Genomic DNA, 21,997 nt, shown 5'->3' with positions numbered 1-21,997 from the left:
TTGCAAAGTGTAATTGTGAAGATCAAAACAAATCACCAATATGTTTCATCTTCCCTTAACATTTTAGGTGAAAACATTAGGTATTTTGCCCTGTATATTGTTTTTATTTATGGAATAAAAACTGCAAGTAAGAAATCATATTTTATAAATTTTTTAATTACATCATCTATTCCATTCACTTTATTCAGAACATTTAAAAATCTCATTCAGTTTGCTATTCAAGTTCTGGCCACCATTTTCCAATTGCATAAGGAACCATATAATTCATTTTTTTTACTCTCAGTTTTTTTCTGCACAATGTGGTAGTTGGTACGTTGTAAAATAATACATTTCTCTTGTACTCATGTTAGATTCTGCTTCACTTGCCAAAACAAAGTGCAGTTTACACAAACTTCATTTTTACTAGCATGCTAATGCAGTTGCAATAGCAACAGAATCCTTAAGCAGATCATAAGACAAGTCAACAACTTATGAAAAAGCTCATCATTGGTGGATAAATAAATTTGTAATTTCTTCACTTATATTGTTTAGAACCTTGACAAATTCTTTTCACCACTATTGGTGGCCCTTAGAAAATTACATTATTCCATTGGCAAAAAGACCTACAATTACTTCTATATCACAGTAGATAAGAAAGTTTCACATATTAACCATATGGCAAAATGCTCCTTTTTACACGAGATTGACTGTTAGAAACTCATTTTGGTATCTTCAGCCATTTATGAAATATGATAGTGGTTATGAATAATTCACCCTTGTGCACTACATGTAATTCATTTTCTTGAGACTGAAGGAATAATATCTTGTCCCATGTTTAAAAAAAGAAATTCAATGATGATGATGTCGTGTGACGATGGCCTCCCATCGGGTAGACCGTTCGCCTGGTGCAAGTCTTTCAATTTGACGCCACTTCGGCGACTTGCGCGTCGATGGGGATGAAATGATGACGATTAGGACAACACAAAACCCAGTCCCTGAATGGAGAAAATCTCCGACCCAGCCGGGAATCGAACCCGGGCCCTTAGGACTGACACTCCGTCGCGCTGACCACTCAGCTACCGGGGGCGGACAAGAAATTCAATATGTCAGCTACATTTTGTACCTGATGATTTTGCACCTAATATGCACAAAACCAACTGTGTCAACTCATATTTTTTTGCTGCAAACTATTCGACTTTCATGTGATGGGTTACTTAATTTCAAAACATATGAATAACTATGTGCATTTATAGAAAGGTAGGCAAGTTCACCACGCCACATGGGGCTATAAAATGCAAAAGAATTACCTTTTTTACTGAACAGTTTCTATCAGATCATTTTTGTAAGACTGCAGATCAGCCAGCATGTGCATGCTACTGTTCTTCTGGTATAGTGAGTTGGCCACTGGCCACTGAAGTGGGGAAAGAATGTTTTGATCATTTTGGGTAGCCAGCTGATCCTGCCATCCTTTTGCTACCATATGCTCGTCCCACTATATAAAATGTAGAGATCTGTTGCACTGCTTCAAGCAGGCTCACGCTTTCATCCAATATGTGAGTAACCTGCTTCCTTTGGGTGTGCACCTTAAGGAAATTTCCCAGCTTAGATCTGTCCAAGTATACTTCCATACAATTGCAGTGCTTATTTCAGATGTCAAATTATAAACTGGAGATAAAGTCCCAACAAGCCACAGATTTTAAAAAGATCTTAACATAGATTGCTTGATAAGGTGATAGATTCTGTAATATGCTCATATTTTGGACAGTTGCTACCAGTGAATTTTATACCCTTGCAAACACAGTAAAAGCACAGTTTACTGACTGCCAATTCATTCATCTTAGAGCAATATGTGATATATACTGCTGGTTACTTACAGCAAAATCGCGTTCATTTACACCACCAAAACTCTGACATAAGAACGTTATTGTCATTTCCTTGTCACTGATAATACTATATAGATCTGCAATCCGCCTCTTGCAATTATCAAGCTCATTCTCCAATTCTGCAACTACCTAAAATTGAAGAAAGCTTATTAAAAATCACAATAACTCTAATTGTCAATGGAAACTATTAGCTTCAATGGGCTCATATGCTATGGCTGAAAATTAATACTTGCCACTGAGTTGTTTTGGCGAGCTATGTCATACTGATGCGCCTGTCTCTCTACCTCTACTTCAAGCCTCCTCAGGTTCTCCATAAGGGACCGATTTTTGTTCACTTCACAGTTTAGATGAGCTCTCAAGTTAGCATTTTCCTGTAAGTACTAAATTCAATTATTCTTACAATGTACCTAAATCAAGAAGTACTATAAGAAAAATCAGAACTAAAAATGCTGAAAAACATTAACATGGTAAATTTTTAACATAAATAGGTTTTGGGCACCAAGTTTAACTGATTATCAACTCAAAAAAATAATAGGAGAGTTAATTTGATTTGTTTACAGAATGTAAAGTTATGCTGCAAACTATACAAACTTCCCAAAGTAATTGGTTCAGAAATAATTGTGGTTAAAAAAGTAGTGTGGAGATAACCACTAACAGCCGCTGCCCACTCATATTATGGGGTAAGGAGAAAATTTCTTGCCCTGGGACAGAAATGGCAATGAAGCAGTGCATAAATGGCAAGCCACCATAAAATTCTCTGTTTATACAGTTTATTGCCACCAAAAATTCATTTGAGGCTGCTGAAGATTTACCATCCCAAGTCTTATTTCACTATTTAAGAATAAGAACTAAGCAGCTGAATTCAAGCACTGCCGTATTTCCCCTCAAAGATGATTTCGGCGAAGAACCAGAAACTGCATCCAAACGTGGAACCTTTGAGAAAGTGCACAACATGTCCTGAAGAATCAATGACTAAAGATGCATGAGAAGTTGATGTAACTGGCTTATCTGATGAAGGAGTCTGGTATATATACACAGTGGTGAGAAAAGTCATAGGATGCATCCTAATATCATGTCTGACTCTTTTTGCCCAGCATAGTGGAGCAACTCTACGTGGCATGGAATCAACAAGTTGTTGGAAGTCCCCTGCAGAAAAATTGAGCCATGCTGCCTCTATAGCCATCCATAAATGTGAGAGTGTTGCTAGAGCAGGATGTTGTGCATGCACTGACCTCTCAATTATGTCCCATAAATATTCGATGGGATTCACATCAGGCAATCTGGGTGGCCAAATCATTAGCTCAAATTGTCCTGAATGTTCTTCAAACCAGTCATAAGCCATTGTGGGCCAGTAACAATTCCACCATTGTTTGGGAACAAGAAATCCATGAATGGCTGTAGATGGTCTCCAAGTAGCCGAACATAACTGTTTCCAGTCAATAATCAATGGATACAATAAGATCAGAGGACCCAGTCCATTCCATCTAAGCACAGCCCACACTATTATGGATCCACCAACAGCTTGCACAGTGCTTTGCTGACAACTTCGTTCCATGGCTTCTTGGGGTCTGCACCACACACTAACCCTATCATCAGCTCTTACCTACTGAAATCGGGACTCATCTGACCAGGCCACGATTTTCTTGTCATCTAGAGTCCACCCATATGGTCACAAGCCCTGGAGAGGTGCTGCAGGTGATTTCGAGCTGTTAGCAAAGGCACTCACATCATTTGCCTGCTGCCATAGCCCTTTAACACCAAATTTTGCCACACTGTCCTAACGGATATCTTCTTCATACGTCCCACACTGATTTCTGTGGTTATTTTGCGCAGTGTTGCTTGTCTGTTACCACTGAAAACTCTACACAATTGTCAGTGTTCTCAGTTGTTAAGTGAAGGCCGTCGGACACTTTGTTTTCTGCGGTGAGAGGTAATCCATGAAATTTGGTGTTCTCAGCACACTCTTGACACTGTGGAGCTTTGACTATTGAATTCCCTAATTATTTCCAAACTGGAATGTCCCATGCATCTAGCTCCAACTACCATTCCACATTCAGAGTCTTAATTCCCATCATGCATCCATAATCACGTCGAAAACTTTTCACATGATTCACTTGAGTACAAATGGCAGCTCCTCCCATGCACTGCACTTTTATACCTTGTATAACGATACCATGGCCACTAGTGTATGTGCATATCATTATCCCATGACTTTTGTCACTTCAGTGTATCATGAACAATTATCTACTAAGAAGCCTTGTGCAAAATTTGTTAAATAATGATCAAAGATAAATGCTAAAATAAATTTCTCAGCAATTTAAAAAATAACCCAATTAATTTTTTGGTCTTTACTGTGCATGAGATACCAGTCACTTCTGGTCAGCACTGAAACTACAATTAAAGTGTAGCCTGAAACCTGTGGTTCTGCACCAGACAAGGCAATTGATTTTATTTGCCAAAAAGGGTTTTACTTGTGTTTTCTTGGATGTCACAGGGATCCTTCTTAGCAATTATCGTACAGACAACTAGTGAAGTCTTCAGGACCAAATGGAAGAAAATTTTTTAGAGAAGACACATGGAGTGCAAAATAAAGAGCGTAATCTTTAGGATGATATGCCTGCCCACAAAGGTGTTTTGACACTAGAAAAACTGCGCGGTTTAGAATATGAAACTTAAGAACATCCATCCTATTCATCAGATTTGTCTCACTAACGTAAACTCATTGTTGCAACTAAATATATTTGTGAATGGAAAATATGCCAAGCCCAATAAGGAGGCTATGGCAATTGTTTAGATGTATATTTTGCCAATCTTCCATGACAGCAATTGAGAGAGTAAACCTACTCATTAGAAATGACTACTTTTTCAAAATAATAAATCTCCTCTTTCAATGTCAGGATGAGACACTTTATCTTGTCCCATGTATAATAGCCACTGCTAATTTGATTTCACTTTATGACTACACCAGCCACCACTAGACTTGCTGCTTAGAACAATCATCCCAAACGACATATGGAGTCTTCTCCAACATCAGCAACTGACAACTTGATGTATTTTGCCTATGCATGTATTCTTTTTACCTGAATCATCACCTAACATTAGCTCTTAATCTCTTTCCTTTCTATTCAACCTCTGCATTTCTTTCTTTTTTGAGTCATTACACTTTTTTTTTTAATAAAAGAGGACCCACAGAGTTTTCAGTCTAGATTGTGGGTATTTTCCTTCCTATGATTCACAAATAACAATCTTATAGCAAAACTAACCATTTGTGAAATGCAATTTATACAAATAACAAAACCGTAAAACTGGCATGTCTGTGTCTGAACATGATAATCCATGCACGCTTTATTTCACCAAAACTGAATCATGGGGTCGGGGATTTAAGGTTTTATTTAAAACCTTTGTGTCTCTCTTTTTGTCTGTTTGAACATGCTAATCTCCGAAACTATTAATCGAATGTTGACCCTGTTGATCTAGCAGTAAAGTGCACACCTGGAAATCAAGAGGTTGCAAGAATAAATCTCAGCAGAACCATAACTTTTTCTGTCTTCGTTTTAACCTAGCCTTCACTGCTCAATGATGTGAGGAATGACTAGAAACAACACTTGGTTTGGGTTCCATGTTCAACTGTAGGTCCCCTTTCCCCAGTTGGATAACAGGGGTAGGTTAAACACAAAAAAATTGTCAGAGTGGTGTCTAGCTGAAAGACACCCTGTAGTTGAACCACAGAAAATAATAATAATAATAATAATAATAATAATAATAATAATAATAATAATAATAATAAACCCTGTGGAGGCCAGGGAAAAGAATAGGCCTCCGGTATGTTCTGCCAGTGGTAAAAGGTGACGAAAAGAACAAACCACTAATAGGGCTAACCCCCCTTTTAGTGTGATTAGTTGGTTCAGGACAGAACTAATGAAGCCTCGGACAAGCGCTGTCATGGTCGGGGACGACGCTTGAACCCTATGCCCATCCACAATGGTAATGACACTGCTAGCCACACGTAAAATGATTTAAATCCAAATAAAGGTGTTTTGCAGGACATGCTTCCCGCAACCGCCCTAGAAGGAAAACAAAGACAGAGGATGAGATGGTCTGATGAAGTTAACTGACACCTCATGTTCTGTTATTACCAAGCAACAAACTTAGGAACCAACACAACTCGATACAGAACACAAGTATATACAACATTTATTACCAGATACCCGGAATTAAAATTTTTAACAGAACAACGACTAGCTGATCAGATCCGTGTAATAATCAAAAATAACAGGATACCCCAGTCAGAACTAGAAAACATCAAACAACAAGTACAACAAATACAGGAACACAATAATGTACAGTCAGAAGAAGAAGAAAATACAGTAATGGACTCAAACATCCCAGAGCAAACAAACAAAGAACAACACGCATAAATTAAACAATCAGAGGAAAACAAAATCTTAAGACAGCCACCAGAACAAGCATAAATAGAACACGAAGTGACACACATGTTAGATACAGAAGAAAAATTTCAGCTGACATATATAGAATACAAAGACACAAATACAGACATTAGACCATTCTTGCATAGACCACCAAATAACCCACAAGTCGAAACAACAATAACAACTATCAACACAATCATACACAACAAAATAAATGAAAATACAACTATGGAAGAGTTACAACTACTGGTTTATATAGGAGCACTCACTACACTAAATATACACACTAGGCAGAGATCAGAACCAACCAACACACACACACACACACACACACACACACACACACACACACACACAGAAGAAACCCACAAAACCAGCATGGCAACACAGGCTACAGATCAGAATAGAAAAACTGAGAAAAGACATCGGACAGCTAACACAATTTATAAGAAATGAAATATCAGACAAAAAACGAAAAAGGTTAGGTAAAATCTCACAACAAGAAGCGACAGAGCAATTAGATGAAAAGAAGCAAAAATTACAAGCATTGGGCAAACGACTTAGAAGATACAAAAAAGGTGAAAATAGAAGGAAACAAAACCAAACATTCAACACAAACCAAAAGAGATTTTACCAGACAATAGATAACACACACATTAAAATAGACAATCCACCAAACTTAACAGACATGGAACACTTCTGGAGGAACATACGGTCAAACCCAGTACAACATAACAGACATGCACGGTGGATACAAGCAGAAACAGCCACAAATGCCTGAAGTGGTAATTTTGCAACATGAAGTCACCCGAGCAATTAATTCTACGCACAATTGGAAAGCCCCCTGGAAAAGATAAAATAGCAAATTTCTGGCTAAAGAAGTTCACCTCAACACATTCACATCTAACTAAATTATTTAGCAGTTACATTGCAGACCCATACACATTCCCTGATACACTTACACATGGAATAACCTATCTGAAACCTAAAGATCAAGCACACAGCAAACCCAGCTAAATATCGCCCCATAACATGCCTACCAACAATATACAAAATTTTAACTTCAGTCATTACACAGAAATTAATGACACATACAACACAGAACAAAATTATAAATGAAGAACAAAAAGGCTGTTGCAAAGGAGCACGAGGATGTAAAGAGCAACTGATAATAGATGCAGAAGTGCCATATCAAGCTAAAACTAAACAAAGGTCGCTACACTACGCATACATTGATTACCAAAAAGCTTTTGATAGTGTACCCCATTCATGGTTACTACAAATATTGGAAGTATACAAAGTAGATCCTAAATTGACACAGTTCCTAAACATAGTAATGAAAATTGGGAAACCACACTTAATATCCAAACAAATTCAAATAATATCACGTCACAGCCAATGCAGATTAAGCATGGAATATACCAAGGAGACTCATTAAGTCCTTTCTGGTTCTGCCTTGCTCTGAACCCACTATCCAACATGCTAAACAATACAAATTATGGATACAATATTACTGGAACATACCAACACAAAATCACACATTTGCTATACATGGATGATCTAAAACTACTGGCAGCAACAAATCAACATCTCAACCAATTACTAAAGATAACAGAAGTATTCAGCAATGATATAAATATGGCTTTTGGAACAGACAAATGTAAGAAAAATAGCATAGTCACGGGAAAACACACTAAACAGGAAGATTACATATTGGAGAACCACAGCGACTGCATAGAAGCGATGGAAAAAGCAGGTGCCTATAAATATCTAGGATACAGACAAAAAATAGGAATAGATAATACAAATATTAAAGAATAACTAAAAGAAAAATATAGGCAAAGACTAACAAAAATACTGAAAACAGAATTGACAGCAAGAAACAAGACAAAAGCTATAAATACTTATGCTATACCAATATTGACCTACTCATTTGGAATAGTGAAATGGAGTAACACAGACCTAGAAGCACTCAATACACTTACATGATCACAATGCCACAAATATAGAATACATCACATACATTCAGCAACAGAAAGATTTACATTAAGCAGAAAGGAAGGAAGAAGGGGATTTATCGACATAAAAAAACCTACATTATGGACAGGTAGACAATTTAAGAAAATTCTTTCTAGAACAAGCAGAAACTACCAAAATACACAAAGCAATCACTCATATAAATACATCGGCTACACCACTGCAATTTCACAACCACTCCTACAACCCTTTAGATCATATAACATCAACAGATACAAAGAAAGTAAATTGGAAAAAGAAAACACTACATGGCAAGCACCCGTATCATCTAACACAGCCACACATCGATCAAGACGCATCCAACACATGGCTAACAAAAGGCAGTATATACAGTGAGACGGAAGGATTCATGATTGCAATACAGGATCAGACAATAAACACCAGATATTACAGCAAGCATATTATTAAAGATCCCAACACCACAACAGTTAAATGCAGACTTTGCAAACAACAAACAGAAACAGTAGATCACATAACAAGCGGATGTACAATACTAGCAAATACAGAATACCCCAGAAGACATGACAATGTAGCAAAAATAATACATCAACAACTTGCCATACAACATAAACTAATAAAACAACATGTTCCCACATACAAGTATGCACCACAAAATGTACTGGAGAATGATGAATACAAATTATACTGGAACAGAACCATTATAACAGATAAAACACCACCACATAACAAACCTGACATCATACTCACCAATAAAAAGAAGAAATCAACACAACTAATCGAAATATCCATACCCAATACAACAAATATACAGAAGAAAACAGGAGAAAAAATTGAAAAATATATCCAACTGGCTGAGGAAGTCAAGGACATGTGGCATCAGGATAAAGTTGACATTATACCAATTATACTATCAACTACAGGAGTCATACCTCACAATATCCACCAGTACATCAACGCAATACAGCTACATCCAAACTTATATATACAACTACAGAAATCTGTAATTATTGATACATGTTCAATTACCCGAAAGTTCCTAAATGCAATGTAACATATACCGTACAGTTAAAAGGAAGTCACGCTTGATCAAGGTCCGCGTCACTTTCCATTTTTAACCAGACCTAAGGTCTGAGAAAGGAAAGATAATAATAATAATAATAATAATAATAATAATAATAATAATAATAATAATAATTATTATTATTATTATTATTATCATCATCATCATTTCTTTCCTTTATCAGACGTTATGTCTGGTTAAAAATGGAAAGTGACGTGGACCTTGATCAATATTATATTATTATTATTATTATTATTATTATTATTATTATTATTATTATCATTTCTTTCCTTTATCAGACGTTATGTCTGGTTAAAAATGGAAAGTGACGTGGACCTTGATCAAGCGTGGCTTCCTTTTAACTGTACGGTATATGTTACATTGCATTTAGGAACATGTATCAATAATTACAGATTTCTGTAGTTGTATATATATATTTGGATGTAGCTGTATTGCATTGATGTACTGGTGGATATTGTGTGGTATGACTCCTGGATAATCCTGGATGACACATTATTATTATTATCGACTTTTTTTTCTCAGACTTAAGTCTGCTTAAAAATGGAACGTGACGCGGACCTCGGTCAAGCGTGACTTCCTTGTAACTGTATGGTATATGTTATATTGCATTTAGGAACTTTCGGGTAATTGAACATGTATCAATAATTACAGATTTTTGTAGTTGTATATATATGTTTGGATGTAGCTGTATTGCATTGATGTACTGGTGAATATTGTGAGGTATGACTCCTGTAGTTGATAGTATAATTGGGATAATGTCGACTTTATCCTGATGCCACATGTCCTTGACATCCTCAGCCAGTTGGATGTATTTTTCAATTTTTTCTCCTGTTTTCTTCTGTATATTTGTTGTGTTGGGTATGGATATTTCAATTAGTTGTGTTAATTTCTTCTTTTTATTGGTGAGTATGATGTCACGTTTGTTATGTGGTGTTGTTTTATCTGTTATAATCGTTCTGTTCCAGTATAATTTGTATTCATCATTCTCCAGTACGTTTTGTGGTGTGTACTTGTATGTGGGAACGTGTTGTTTTATTAGTTTATGTTTTATGGCAAGTTGTTGATGTATTATTTTTGCTACATTGTCATGTCTTCTGGGGTATTCTGTATTTGCTAGTATTGTACATCCGCTTGTGATGTGATCTACTGTTTCTATTTGTTGTTTGCAAAGTCTGCATTTATCTGTTGTGGTGTTGGGATCTTTAATAATATGCTTGCTGTAATATCTGGTGTTTATTGTTTGATCCTGTATTGCGATCATGAAACCTTCCGTCTCACTGTATATATTGCCGTTTCTTAGCCATGTGTTGGATGCGTCTTGATCTATGTGTGGCTGTGTTAGATGATACGGGTGCTTGCCGTGTAGTGTTTTCTTTTTCCAATTTACTTTCTTTGTATCTGTTGATGTTATGTGATCTAAAGGGTTGTAGAAGTGGTTATGAAATTGCAATGGTGTAGTTGATGTATTTATATGAGTGATTGCTTTGTGTATTTTGCTAGTTTCTGCTCGTTCTAGAAAGAATTTTCTTAAATTGTCTACCTGTCCATAATGTAGCTTTTTTATATCTATAAATCCCCTTCCACCTTCCTTTCTGCTTAATGTGAATCTTTCTGTTGCTGAATGTATGTGATGTATTCTATATTTGTGGCATTGTGATCGTGTAAGTGTATTGAGTGCTTCTAGGTCTGTGTCACTCCATTTCACTACTCCAAATGAGTAGGTCAATACTGGTATAGAATAAGTATTTATAGCTTTTGTCTTGTTTCTTGCCGTCAATTCTGTTTTCAGTATTTTTGTTAGTCTTTGTCTATATTTTTCTTTTAGTTCTTCTTTAATATTTGTATTATCTATTCCTATTTTTTGTCTGTATCCTAGGTATTTATAGGCATCTGTTTTTTCCATCGCTTCTATGCAGTCGCTGTGGTTATCCAATATGTAATCTTCTTGTTTAGTGTGTTTGCCCTTGACTATGCTATTTTTCTTACATTTGTCTGTTCCAAAAGCCATATTTATATCATTGCTGAATACTTCTGTTATCTTTAGTAATTGGTTGAGTTGTTGATTTGTTGCTGCCAGTAGTTTTAGATCATCCATGTATAGCAAATGTGTGATTTTGTGTGGGTATGTTCCAGTAATATTGTATCCATAATTTGTATTATTTAGCATGTTGGATAGTGGGTTCAGAGCAAGACAAAACCAGAAAGGACTTAATGAGTCTCCTTGGTATATTCCACGCTTAATCTGTATTGGCTGTGATGTGACGTTATCTGAATTTGTTTGGATATTAAGTGTGGTTTTCCAGCTTTTCATTACTGTGTTTTGAAACTGTATCAATTTAGGATCTACTTTGTATATTTCCAAAATCTGTAGTAACCATGAGTGGGGTACACTATCAAAGGCTTTTTGGTAATCAATGTATGCGTAGTGTAGGGACCTTTGTTTAGTTTTAGTTTGATATGTCACCTCTGTATCTATTATCAGTTGCTCTTTACATCCTCGTGCTCCTTTGCAGCAGCCTTTTTGTTCTTCATTTATAATTTTGTTCTGTGTTGTATGTGTCATTAATTTCTGTGTGATGACTGAAGTTAATATTTTGTATATTGTTGGTAGGCATGTTATGGGGCGATATTTAGCTGGGTTTGCTGTGTCTGCTTGATCTTTAGGTTTCAGATAGGTTATTCCATGTGCAAGTGTATCAGGGAATGTGTATGGGTCTGCAATGTAACTGTTAAATAATTTAGTTAGATGTGAATGTGTTGAGGTGAACTTCTTTAGCCAGTAATTTGCTATTTTATCATTTCCAGGGGCTTTCCAATTGTGTGTAGAATTAATTGCTCGGGTGACTTCATGTTGCAAAATTATCACTTCAGGCATTTGTGGTATCATCTTGTATGTGTCTGTTTCTGCTTGTATCCACCGTGCATGCCTGTTATGTTGTACCGGGTTTGACCATATGCTGCTCCAGAAGTGTTCCATGTCTGTTATGTTTGGTGGATTGTCTATTTTGATGTGTGTGTTATCCATTGTTTGGTAAAATCTCTTTTGGTTTGTGTTGAATGTTTGGTTTTGTTTCCTTCTATTTTCACTTTTTTTGTATCTTCTAAGTCGTTTGGTAGGTTTTATTTATGTTCTCTGCTAGGGAAAACAAATTTATTAAGCTTGTTCTGTGATTTGAGTGTCTACTCATTTCATTTTCATTTTGTTTTGCTTACACATATTATTATTATTATTATTATTATTATTATTATTATTATTATTATTATTATTGCTGCTGTTGTTACTACTAAACAAATTTTTATGGGGTTTTCACAGCTAACCTGATCACAGCTTGGAACAAAATATCAAAATCAGAATCTGAACATGCAGAAAGATAATTTCAAAGTGTTCCTAGAATCAACTGCTCTGCTTAGAAGTTCAGATGTTGAAACATCATGGTGCTGTACACAAAAAAAGCACTAGTACACCAAAGAACAGTTGATGGTGCTGTTGTTTGTTGTTAACTGGGTGACACATATTTTTGAAAGTTTATGTAAGTGACAGAAATAAGTGCCCCAATATGATCTTTACAAATACAAATTAACAGCACATTTACTGGGCCAGGCTATACGGATTTACTGATTTTGCTTTGTGTACTAGAAATTTAATGCCATTGCTTTGTTTCTTTCGGTAGGTTTTATTTATGTTCTCTGCTAGGGAAAACAAATTTATTAAGCTTGTTCTGTGATTTGAGTGTCTACTCATTTCATTTTCATTTTGTTTTGCTTACACATAAAAATGCCTAGAAAATAATCGAGTCTCTCTCTCTCTGAATACTCCTAAATGACTGAGGACTATGCAGTCTGCAGAATTCAGAGAAGATCGTGATTGCTGCGGCTCGAGAATGTCAGGCTTTAACTCGCTCTTTGGAAATTCCTTCCAAAAGCAAGGCACATTGTAACTCTGATTGAAAGTATCAGCCATTGTCTCAGTGCTTAGAACCCATCACTCATAGAGGCTTTAAATTACCTTCCCTGCAATGTGACATCACAGCAGTAGAATTTTTGATGGGGAGCGGGTCACGCAAGCAAGTTTTTATACCATGAATCCCACTTATTTCTAACAATCTCAAGTGAGCTTATGCTATGCCATGACAATAAACAAAGCACAAGGTCAGACACTGGGTGCTGTGGGCATGGACTTTAGTGTCAGTTGCTTTCCACAAGACCAGCTCTATGTGGCTCACTCCCATGTTCGTTCACGTCCCCAATCATACTAATTCAAACATTGTATACAAAGATGCTTTATAAGTCAAAAATAAATTCCATTCATATGAAGTCTCAGCCACAGCTATAAATAAATACCCAGGCAACACCGGGCTTCCCAGCTAGTAATCAAAATATCTGTAATAAAGGGTGAACAATGCAATAGTTGTTCTACATTTTTCTTATCTGGGAGCTGTACATGTTTAAAGGGAAATGGTAAATTGTTACAAATAAGTGGGATTCAGGCTATAAAAACTCACTTGTCTGCCCTGCTTCCCATAAAAAATTCCATTTCTGTGATGTTACGTAGGAGGGAAGTAACTTCAAGTCTCTGTGAGTGAAGGTTTCTGAGGGGCAAGATAACGCATGACACTCTCCACCAGTTATGTCATCCCTTGCTTTCAGAAGAGTTTCCAAAGAGCAAATTCAAGCCCGATGTTCTTGAGCTGCAGCAATCTCACTTCACGATCTTCACTTGATTCTTCAGACCAAATTGTCCTCAGTCTTTTGGCTATTAAAGTGTATTCAGAAAAACTTTACTGTTTTCTAGACATTTTTGTTTTCTGTTATTTTCTATTTTTCATCTTTCACTTTTCCATTAATTTTTCATTCCCCAATTCTGCTCTTCCCCTGCTACAGACACATTTCTTTACTCTGATTTAATTTTGTCATCACACTGTATCATCTTTTGCTTCACTTGTCTAGACCCCCATATCTCTGTCCTCTCTTCTCCTTAACTCCAGAAATCCCACTTTTCCCATTATAAATTACAGTTTCACCCACCCGATTCAATATTAAAGTTATGAACATTGATTATCATGTACATGTTGTAATATCTCTTGATATTCGATGAATTATTCTGATACAATTCTACCCTTTAATGACGTTTACTAATTTTCTATCTTCATACTTGCAGAATCCATGTGAAAAGTAGTTCATACAATAGCTATGCCATGAGGGCATAAGTATTCTTTGTAGTACTCTCTCTGGTGGTTGTTAGAAAAAAAAGAAGAAGGGAGCTTCCGAGATTGTCTTCGTGCCGATTAGCATGAGCTTGGTTTGGAAGAACTGTAATTTGATTATTGAGATTTATCACAGAAGATAACTGATACGAACTGTACGATTAAAGAGGAAATATATATATATTGCTCCTTCAAAAAAAAGGTGTGTATGTGACATTTGGGAATTAATGATATTTATCGATATATTGCGTAGTTGTTAATCAGAAGGGACTTCCGAAAGACTGGATACGAACCTGCATTTAATAATCCAAGAGCTCCATTACTTCTTCGGAAGGTTAAACTTCATCAAAGCCAAATATCCGCTTGATCTGAGGTTTCCCGACTGATTATACAACCCTCCCAAAATTACGAAGTATTTTATTTGCACAGATTAGCAGACTGCCACAAAGCATGAGCCTGCAGAGAAGAAGAATCATCGCCTGATTTCATTCTAACAAGTAAAATTTCAGAATCATTTTGAGTGACTGAGCTATGACTGTGTTTCCTATCATGAATGATTGATTGCTCGAACGAATTGAGATGTACAGAAGTACGTAGATAGGAGAAAAAAATTACAGTGGCGACAGTGAGACAGGACTCTCTTGGATTGTTATATAATATATGTATTTTTTGTTTCATAAAAACCAACGAGAACGAGAGGTAACTAATCTGAAGAGAGATTCGGTGCCCATAGTAAAAGATTGCTGATACCAAGAAACGATTTCAACTATTGGACAACACCGAGACTACAGAACAAGGCCAGAGAAATCTAATTTTTTTATCCTGTAGTTAAAATAGCTTGAAATCAATTTAGAAAGAACTTTTTTCCAGATAGTAGTTAGATTGTAGAACTGTATATTGTGTGATTTTCGTATCTGGACACTGAACTTTATACCATCTGTGAAGTAATTTGAAAGTTAAGTGTGTATACGACAGCAAATTTGAAACTGTATTTAATGATTAGAACCTGATATTGACAGTTATTTAATGGTATTAACTAGAGCAGCATTTAAAATGTCATTGAATCAGCAACGAGACGTGCAACAGTCTTCAGCTGTTTGCGCAGAAGCAGAGGCCACGGATAGCAATTCTGAGACTGTTGTGGCTAGTGGTAGCAATATAAATAATCCCGCTGGTTCAGAAAACATTCATACAACAGCTGATCAGACTGTTGTTGACACATTATTTTTTGTTATGCAACAGTTGTCTCTATTAGCCGAAGGCCAAGTGGAGGTAAAACAAGACTTATCCGTTATACAAAATGAACTCCAAAATCAATTAGCCGAAAATCAAACACAATTACAAAATCAGTTAAGAGCAACCTTTACCGAATTAGATCAGAGATTAAATACCCAGACACAAGAAATAAAAGAACTGGCAGTAAGGACCGAACAGAATATTATTGCTCAAATTGAGCAAGTCCGCCAACAATGCCAAGAAAACAATAGTAAATTAAAAGCGGAACTAACCGAATATGTATCCGTCAAAATTGACACGATACAAAAACAAGTAGAACTGTTTCCTCAAGTAATACGAGCTCAAGAGGACATACAGTGTTCCGTAGCTATGATACCAGAAATTATAGAATCCCAAGATAATCTAAAGAAGCAATTTGACGAAGTGAAGGAAAAACAGAAGACAGTGGAACATAGAATGAATGTACTTGCGGGAAAGTTTTCAGAAATGACATTAGAGCGGCAAAATTTTCCTTCGGAAACCGTAGAAGAAACTGTGAAAGTAGCTTTACAGTCAATTTCAGAGAGTTCCGAGGAGAATGTTTTCAACAAAGGGTTAAAGGAAGTTCGAGAACAACTTGGCGAAGAATTCTCGCGTTGGAAAGAAAATATCGAAAGATCACTAAATCTCTCGCAGGAGGATTTAGAAACAGCGAGAAGTAGGAAACAAAACTCTCAATCTGCGCGTGACATTCCGTCCACGTCAAGATCCAATGTAGACAGAACTGGAACGTCACAAGTTAGATTCGATATAATGGATAGCCACAGGGAAGAGTACGAACAGGATGATTTTTGGAATCGTAGTACCGTTGAGGAAAAGATGATTAAACAGAGACAATTTCAAATCTTTAACACTGACAAAAAGAATGTTCATCCTGTAGTCTTTATTCGAAGTTTCAGAGGTCTATTTCCACGATCTTGGACAGAATGGCAAAAGATTAGTTTTGTATCTGGATATATACAAGGATCAGGAGCATTGTGGGCATCCGAACAAACATCTTCTTGTAAATGTTACAAAGAATTTGAGCAGGCTTTTCTAGCAAAATATTGGTCTGCTGGAATACAAGAAAGACTTAGGCAGGAAGTATTATATCCTGAGCCTTTCTCATTTTCTAGAGGATCTCTAAAGAGATATTTTGAGAAATATATTAATAAATCTTTGTATTGGGATGTACCGATTCCTTTGCCGGATATACTTAGAATACTCAAGTCCAGACTACCCACCAGTATAAGGAATCAGCTGTTATATACAAATGATAAGGATATAGACTCATTTATGACTACGCTTGATCATATTGATATAATTGAGGAGGACAATAAAAGGGCAAGAGAAATGTCATATCAAAGAAGAGTAATAGAAGCGAATCCGAGCTGCAACTCAAATGGGAATGGCAGTAATGGTAGCAGTAACAATAATCATAACCAACTACACTCTCCAAGGAGACTTAGAAATGGACAAAATGCAAACAATAATTATTACCATAATGGAAACTTTAATAACGGTGCAGCGAGGGGCTATTTTAGGAACAATAGGAATTTTAATCGATATAATCCAATGTATGGCAACACAGGACAGTTCTACCAACACCACCAGAACAACAACAATAATTACACGAATCAAGCAAAACAATATAGACCGAATTCACCACAACAACCGATAATCACTGAAGTAGCTGAAGAGACAAATACCAATCGGACGAACAGTCAGTCAAACTAAACATGACCGCATCGTGCCCCGGAGGAGCGGTCAGGGGATCTGTTAGGGGCGAAACAGTAAAATTACAATTGTTAAGATATAATGATGGTGAGCTGTTGACTGAAGAGTTAACAAAGGATTTAATAACGTGTCATAATGACAGATCAAGTGTTCCGGTATCGGAAGTATTTGTTGAAATAGAGGAAGTTCCAACGAATGTGATATTAGACACCGCCGCTTCCGCCAATGTCAGCTCAGGCGCTCTTTTTCGGAGAATTATTAGGAAGAAGAAGGTACCAATTTTGCCAGTACAGAACTGCAAAATTATCGGAGCTGTTGGAGCACGCTCTCCCAATGTCAAAATACAAACACAATTAGAGATGAAAATGGGAAATGTAGCAATAAAATGCACGTTCCTTGTAGTGGAGAAGTTATTAGTGGACTGTATTCTTGGTATTGGGAGTATGCAGGAGTACGATTGTCAGATTGATTTTTTGGAAGGAATAGTTAAATTTAGATTAAATGGAGTAGAGATAGCACTGGATTTAAATAGAAAGGAAACGGTGCATGAGAAATATTGTCGCGGTGCCATAATTCAATTAATTGACACTACAAATGGTCGTTGGAAGGAGCTTTCAAAGGATTTGATACAACAGGAGGACTTTAACCAAACAACAATGATGAAAGCTAGTGAATCAAATCAGCTTACCGGAGAAGAAAGGCAGCAGCTTCATTATTTGTTAGAGGCATATGAAGATATTTTTGATGAGAAACCAGGAATTATTAAAGGGTATATTTGTCACCTACAAGTGAAGCCACATCAGACTTACTGTTACATGCACTATCCGATCCCCTGGCATTTAAAACAATCCGTTCAAAGGGAGATAAATAGAATGTTAGAATGGAACCTGATTGAGCCATCAACTAGTCCATATTGTTCTCCGCTCTTAGTCGTCCCAAAACCTGGAGGTAACGTTAGATTAGTTCTGGATGCGAGAGAGATTAGAAGTTCGTACTGGCAGGTCCAAATGGATGAAGAATCTAGGAAATATACCGCATTTATCTATGCTGGGAGAAGTTATCAATTAAGAGTTGTCCCGTTCGGACTTAATATTAGTGCCGGAATATTTATTTCAGCGTTGGATTATGTTCTTGGACCAACATTCTGTCCGATAGCATTTGCTAGTCGAGTGTTATCGCCCTGTGAAAGAGCCTATACGACCACAGAACTTGAAGCACTTGCGGTTATCTGGGCATTCAAGAAGTTTAACTATTATTTATATGGTTCAAAAACGATTGTGTATTGTGACCATCAATCACTAACCTTTTTGCAAACATGTAAATTATTACATCCTAGACTGTCACGTTGGACAATGACACTACAACAGTACCAATTTAAAATTATTCATGTGTCTGGCAAAGAAAATATCATTGCGGATGCACTGTCAAGATCCCCAGAAGGTTTAATGCCGGAAATAGAATCAGTAAATACTTCGGATTTTCCAGTATTACTGTTGCAGGACAATATCTACAAGACTTATTATGTACATCTTTGTAGAGATATAGGAAATTTACAATGAAAAGACCCTCGATGGAAGAAGATAATTCAGCTAAAGGAACAACAAAATTCAAGGGCTAGTTTAGATCATTATAAATTAGTAAATGGAGTATTATTCTTCAGATGTGGGAAGGACAACAATCCACGGTGGTGTGTATGTATCCCAAATGAATATGAGGAAAAATTAATTTGGTTTACCCACTTATCATGGGGACATTTTGGTGTAATTAAATGTGCCAATAAAATAGGAGCATACTGTTATTTTCCGAATATTTGGAGAAAAGTGCACCAAACAATACAAAACTGTTTACTCTGTCAAAAGGCAAAACCGGATAATAGAGGTAGTAAGCATGTTCTGCATTCAATTATTCCACGAGAGCCAAGGGCATTAATTTCGTGTGATATCTGCGGCCCTCTCCCACGATCAAGAGGAGGAGTCAAATGCATTGTTGGATTCTTTGACATGTTTACAAAATATGTAAAACTATATCCATTAAAGTGTGCTATTGCCAGAGCTGTTGTAGTGAGATTGGTGCGTGACTATCTTCCGCATGTAGGTTTACCGAAATCCATAATTACAGATAATGCCAGAATTTTTACTGGATTTAAACGGAAACAAACATTAACACAACTTGGTATTCGACAAATTTTGACATGTTACCATCCACAAGGTAGTCCAATAGAACGAGTTTTCCGAGAATTAAACCGATTTATGCGTACATACTGTCACAGTAAACAAACATCATGGGCTGATTATTTGTCAGAATTTGAACAAATATTTAATAATCTGACACATGGCTCAACTAACTTTACTCCAACAGAGCTTATGTTTAGTCAGATTGAAAAGAACTTCTGGATTAACCATCTGCCAAAGTATGAAGACCAGAATTTAAAATGGGAGGAAAAGATTCGACTTGCACTTGTCAATTTAACTAAAAAGGCAATACAACGGAAATTGACATATGATAAACGGATTCACTGGATTCAGACGTTTCATCTTGGAGAAAAGGTTTTATTGAGGCGACACATCCATTCCTCGAAACTGATGAAGAACATAAAGAAATGGAATCTTATTTATACCGGACCATATGTTATTGTAAATATACCAAATCCTGGATCATACTTGTTGGCATATCCCGAATCGAAAAGAATAAAGGGATTATTCCCGCATAATGATATTAAGAAATTTTTTGAAGGATTGTAGATCTGTGATATCAAATATGGAGAAGAATTTAGAGTGGAATTTGACTATGAGTCGAATGTGTATATAAATATCAAGAAGTTTATGTCGTCTAGAGGTTAAGGGACAGTGAGATTACTCCGGTGATAGGTTAAGAGACAGTGAGATTGCTCCTGTGATAGGTTAAGAGACAGTGAGATTACTCCTGTGATACGTTAAGAGACAGTGAGATTACTCCTGTGACAGGTTAAGAGACAGTGAGATTGCTCCTGTGATAGGTTAAGAGACAGTGACAGTACTCCTGTGACAGGTTAAGAGACAGTGAGATTGCTCCTGTGACAGGTTAAGAGACAGTGAGATTACTCCTGTGATAGGTTAAGAGGCAGTGAGATTACTCCTGTGATAGGTTAAGAGACAGTGAGATTACTCCTGTGACAGGTTAAGAGACAGTGAGATTGCTCCTGTGATAGTTTAGCACAAAAAATTTAAGATAGGTAGAAGAATTCGTTAATTACTAGTGTTTGTAAGTGTGGACTATGAGCAGAAGCCACAGTGATATACAATGAAAGTGCATCTACATTTCCTCAAGACGCGGCACTTATGTGAGAATTGCGTGTGAAACTTGAACAGTGTGGGATATGTAGGTAAATACGCTGTGTGTATGATGTGCGCTGTTCGCGCAAGATACCAAATGAACTGTGAAATGAAGCAACAGTCGATAATGTCACTGTTGCAAACAATTGAAGAAATTCTCTGGTTGCGCGAGAGAAAATTATTATAATTTTTAGATTTTTCATTATGCCTTCTCTACCAGGAGAATTAATTTAAGAATATTAATTAACATTTTAAGAATAGCAGTTTGTGTGTTTCATATTATGAACATAATTGTTGAAATATATTTCCATAAATGTTCATGAGAGGATGAAGAAGATTCTGCGAGTGGATGATTTGTTAAATGAACATACGTCATCATTAACGATATTTATTTGCAAGTGGATCTATAAATCAATTAATTATAAGAATAATGAAAATTTTTCAAATTATTCCTTTTGTGGAGTCAGTGTCATATGCCTATGTTTAAGATTTTTCATCAGGTGTAAACTTAAATTTTATCCATAATTTCGTAATTGAAAGCGAACCTCGGACAGATTCAATGTTCTACTTCCACCTGCACTATAACAAAACGAAGATTAGATTAAAAATTTTTTTGAGAGGAATACATTCGATATGAGCTAAAACAAAATTTAAATGCCCACAGTCTATTTGGCAATGTTTTGGACAATCAGCAGTTGTAATGCAAAACAACTTTGGTATTGAGGACTACAAAAAAAATTCGCGATTGTCAGGACTGATGGATGTTCCAGTCTAGTACAGATGGAAGAATATAAGAATCCACTCTGATTTTGAGTTCAACGATGAAATATGGACTTCGTTGCCTTAATCCACTCTCTTCCAGGGATTTATTCAGTCAGAACCTTTTCTTATTCCACTTTAAACCTGTTTCATGTTCACGTCCCTGACCATCTGTTCCTGAGATCATCTTCCTGTTTCTACGGCACATTACCAGCTTCTATCCTGTACCATAAGCCATCACCTGTCCTCCGTGCCGCCTCCACCAAATGCTGTACGTCGCCTACCCGGTGTCCGTACCCAGCGTTCCTGTTCCATCGATTTCACAACGAGATCGCCGGCTACATCGTCGAAAGAAGAATTT

The 21,997-nt window shown here is 36.5% G+C and overlaps 1 protein-coding gene across 3 annotated transcripts in view; it reads right to left on the bottom strand.

Annotated features, from left to right (window-relative positions):
• Positions 1-21,997, bottom strand: part of LOC126183827 (uncharacterized) — a 147,377-nt gene that overhangs the window by 68,988 nt on the left and 56,392 nt on the right. For 2 of the 3 annotated variants that reach the window (XM_049926084.1, XM_049926083.1), the window contains exons 6-7: positions 2,092-2,242; positions 1,854-1,987 (exon numbers count right to left, since the gene is read on the bottom strand). In XM_049926084.1, coding sequence (XP_049782041.1) covers positions 1,854-1,987; positions 2,092-2,242 — 285 coding nt within the window. The remainder of the gene's footprint in view (positions 1-1,853; positions 1,988-2,091; positions 2,243-21,997) is intronic. The other variant, XM_049926085.1, reaches the window with a different exon arrangement.

This window comes from Schistocerca cancellata, chromosome 4, assembly GCF_023864275.1.
Source record: "Schistocerca cancellata isolate TAMUIC-IGC-003103 chromosome 4, iqSchCanc2.1, whole genome shotgun sequence".
Classification (NCBI taxonomy): Eukaryota; Metazoa; Arthropoda; class Insecta; order Orthoptera; family Acrididae; genus Schistocerca; species Schistocerca cancellata.
Note: the sequence above shows the minus strand (reverse complement) of the source record. Positions and strands in the feature narration are given on the sequence as shown.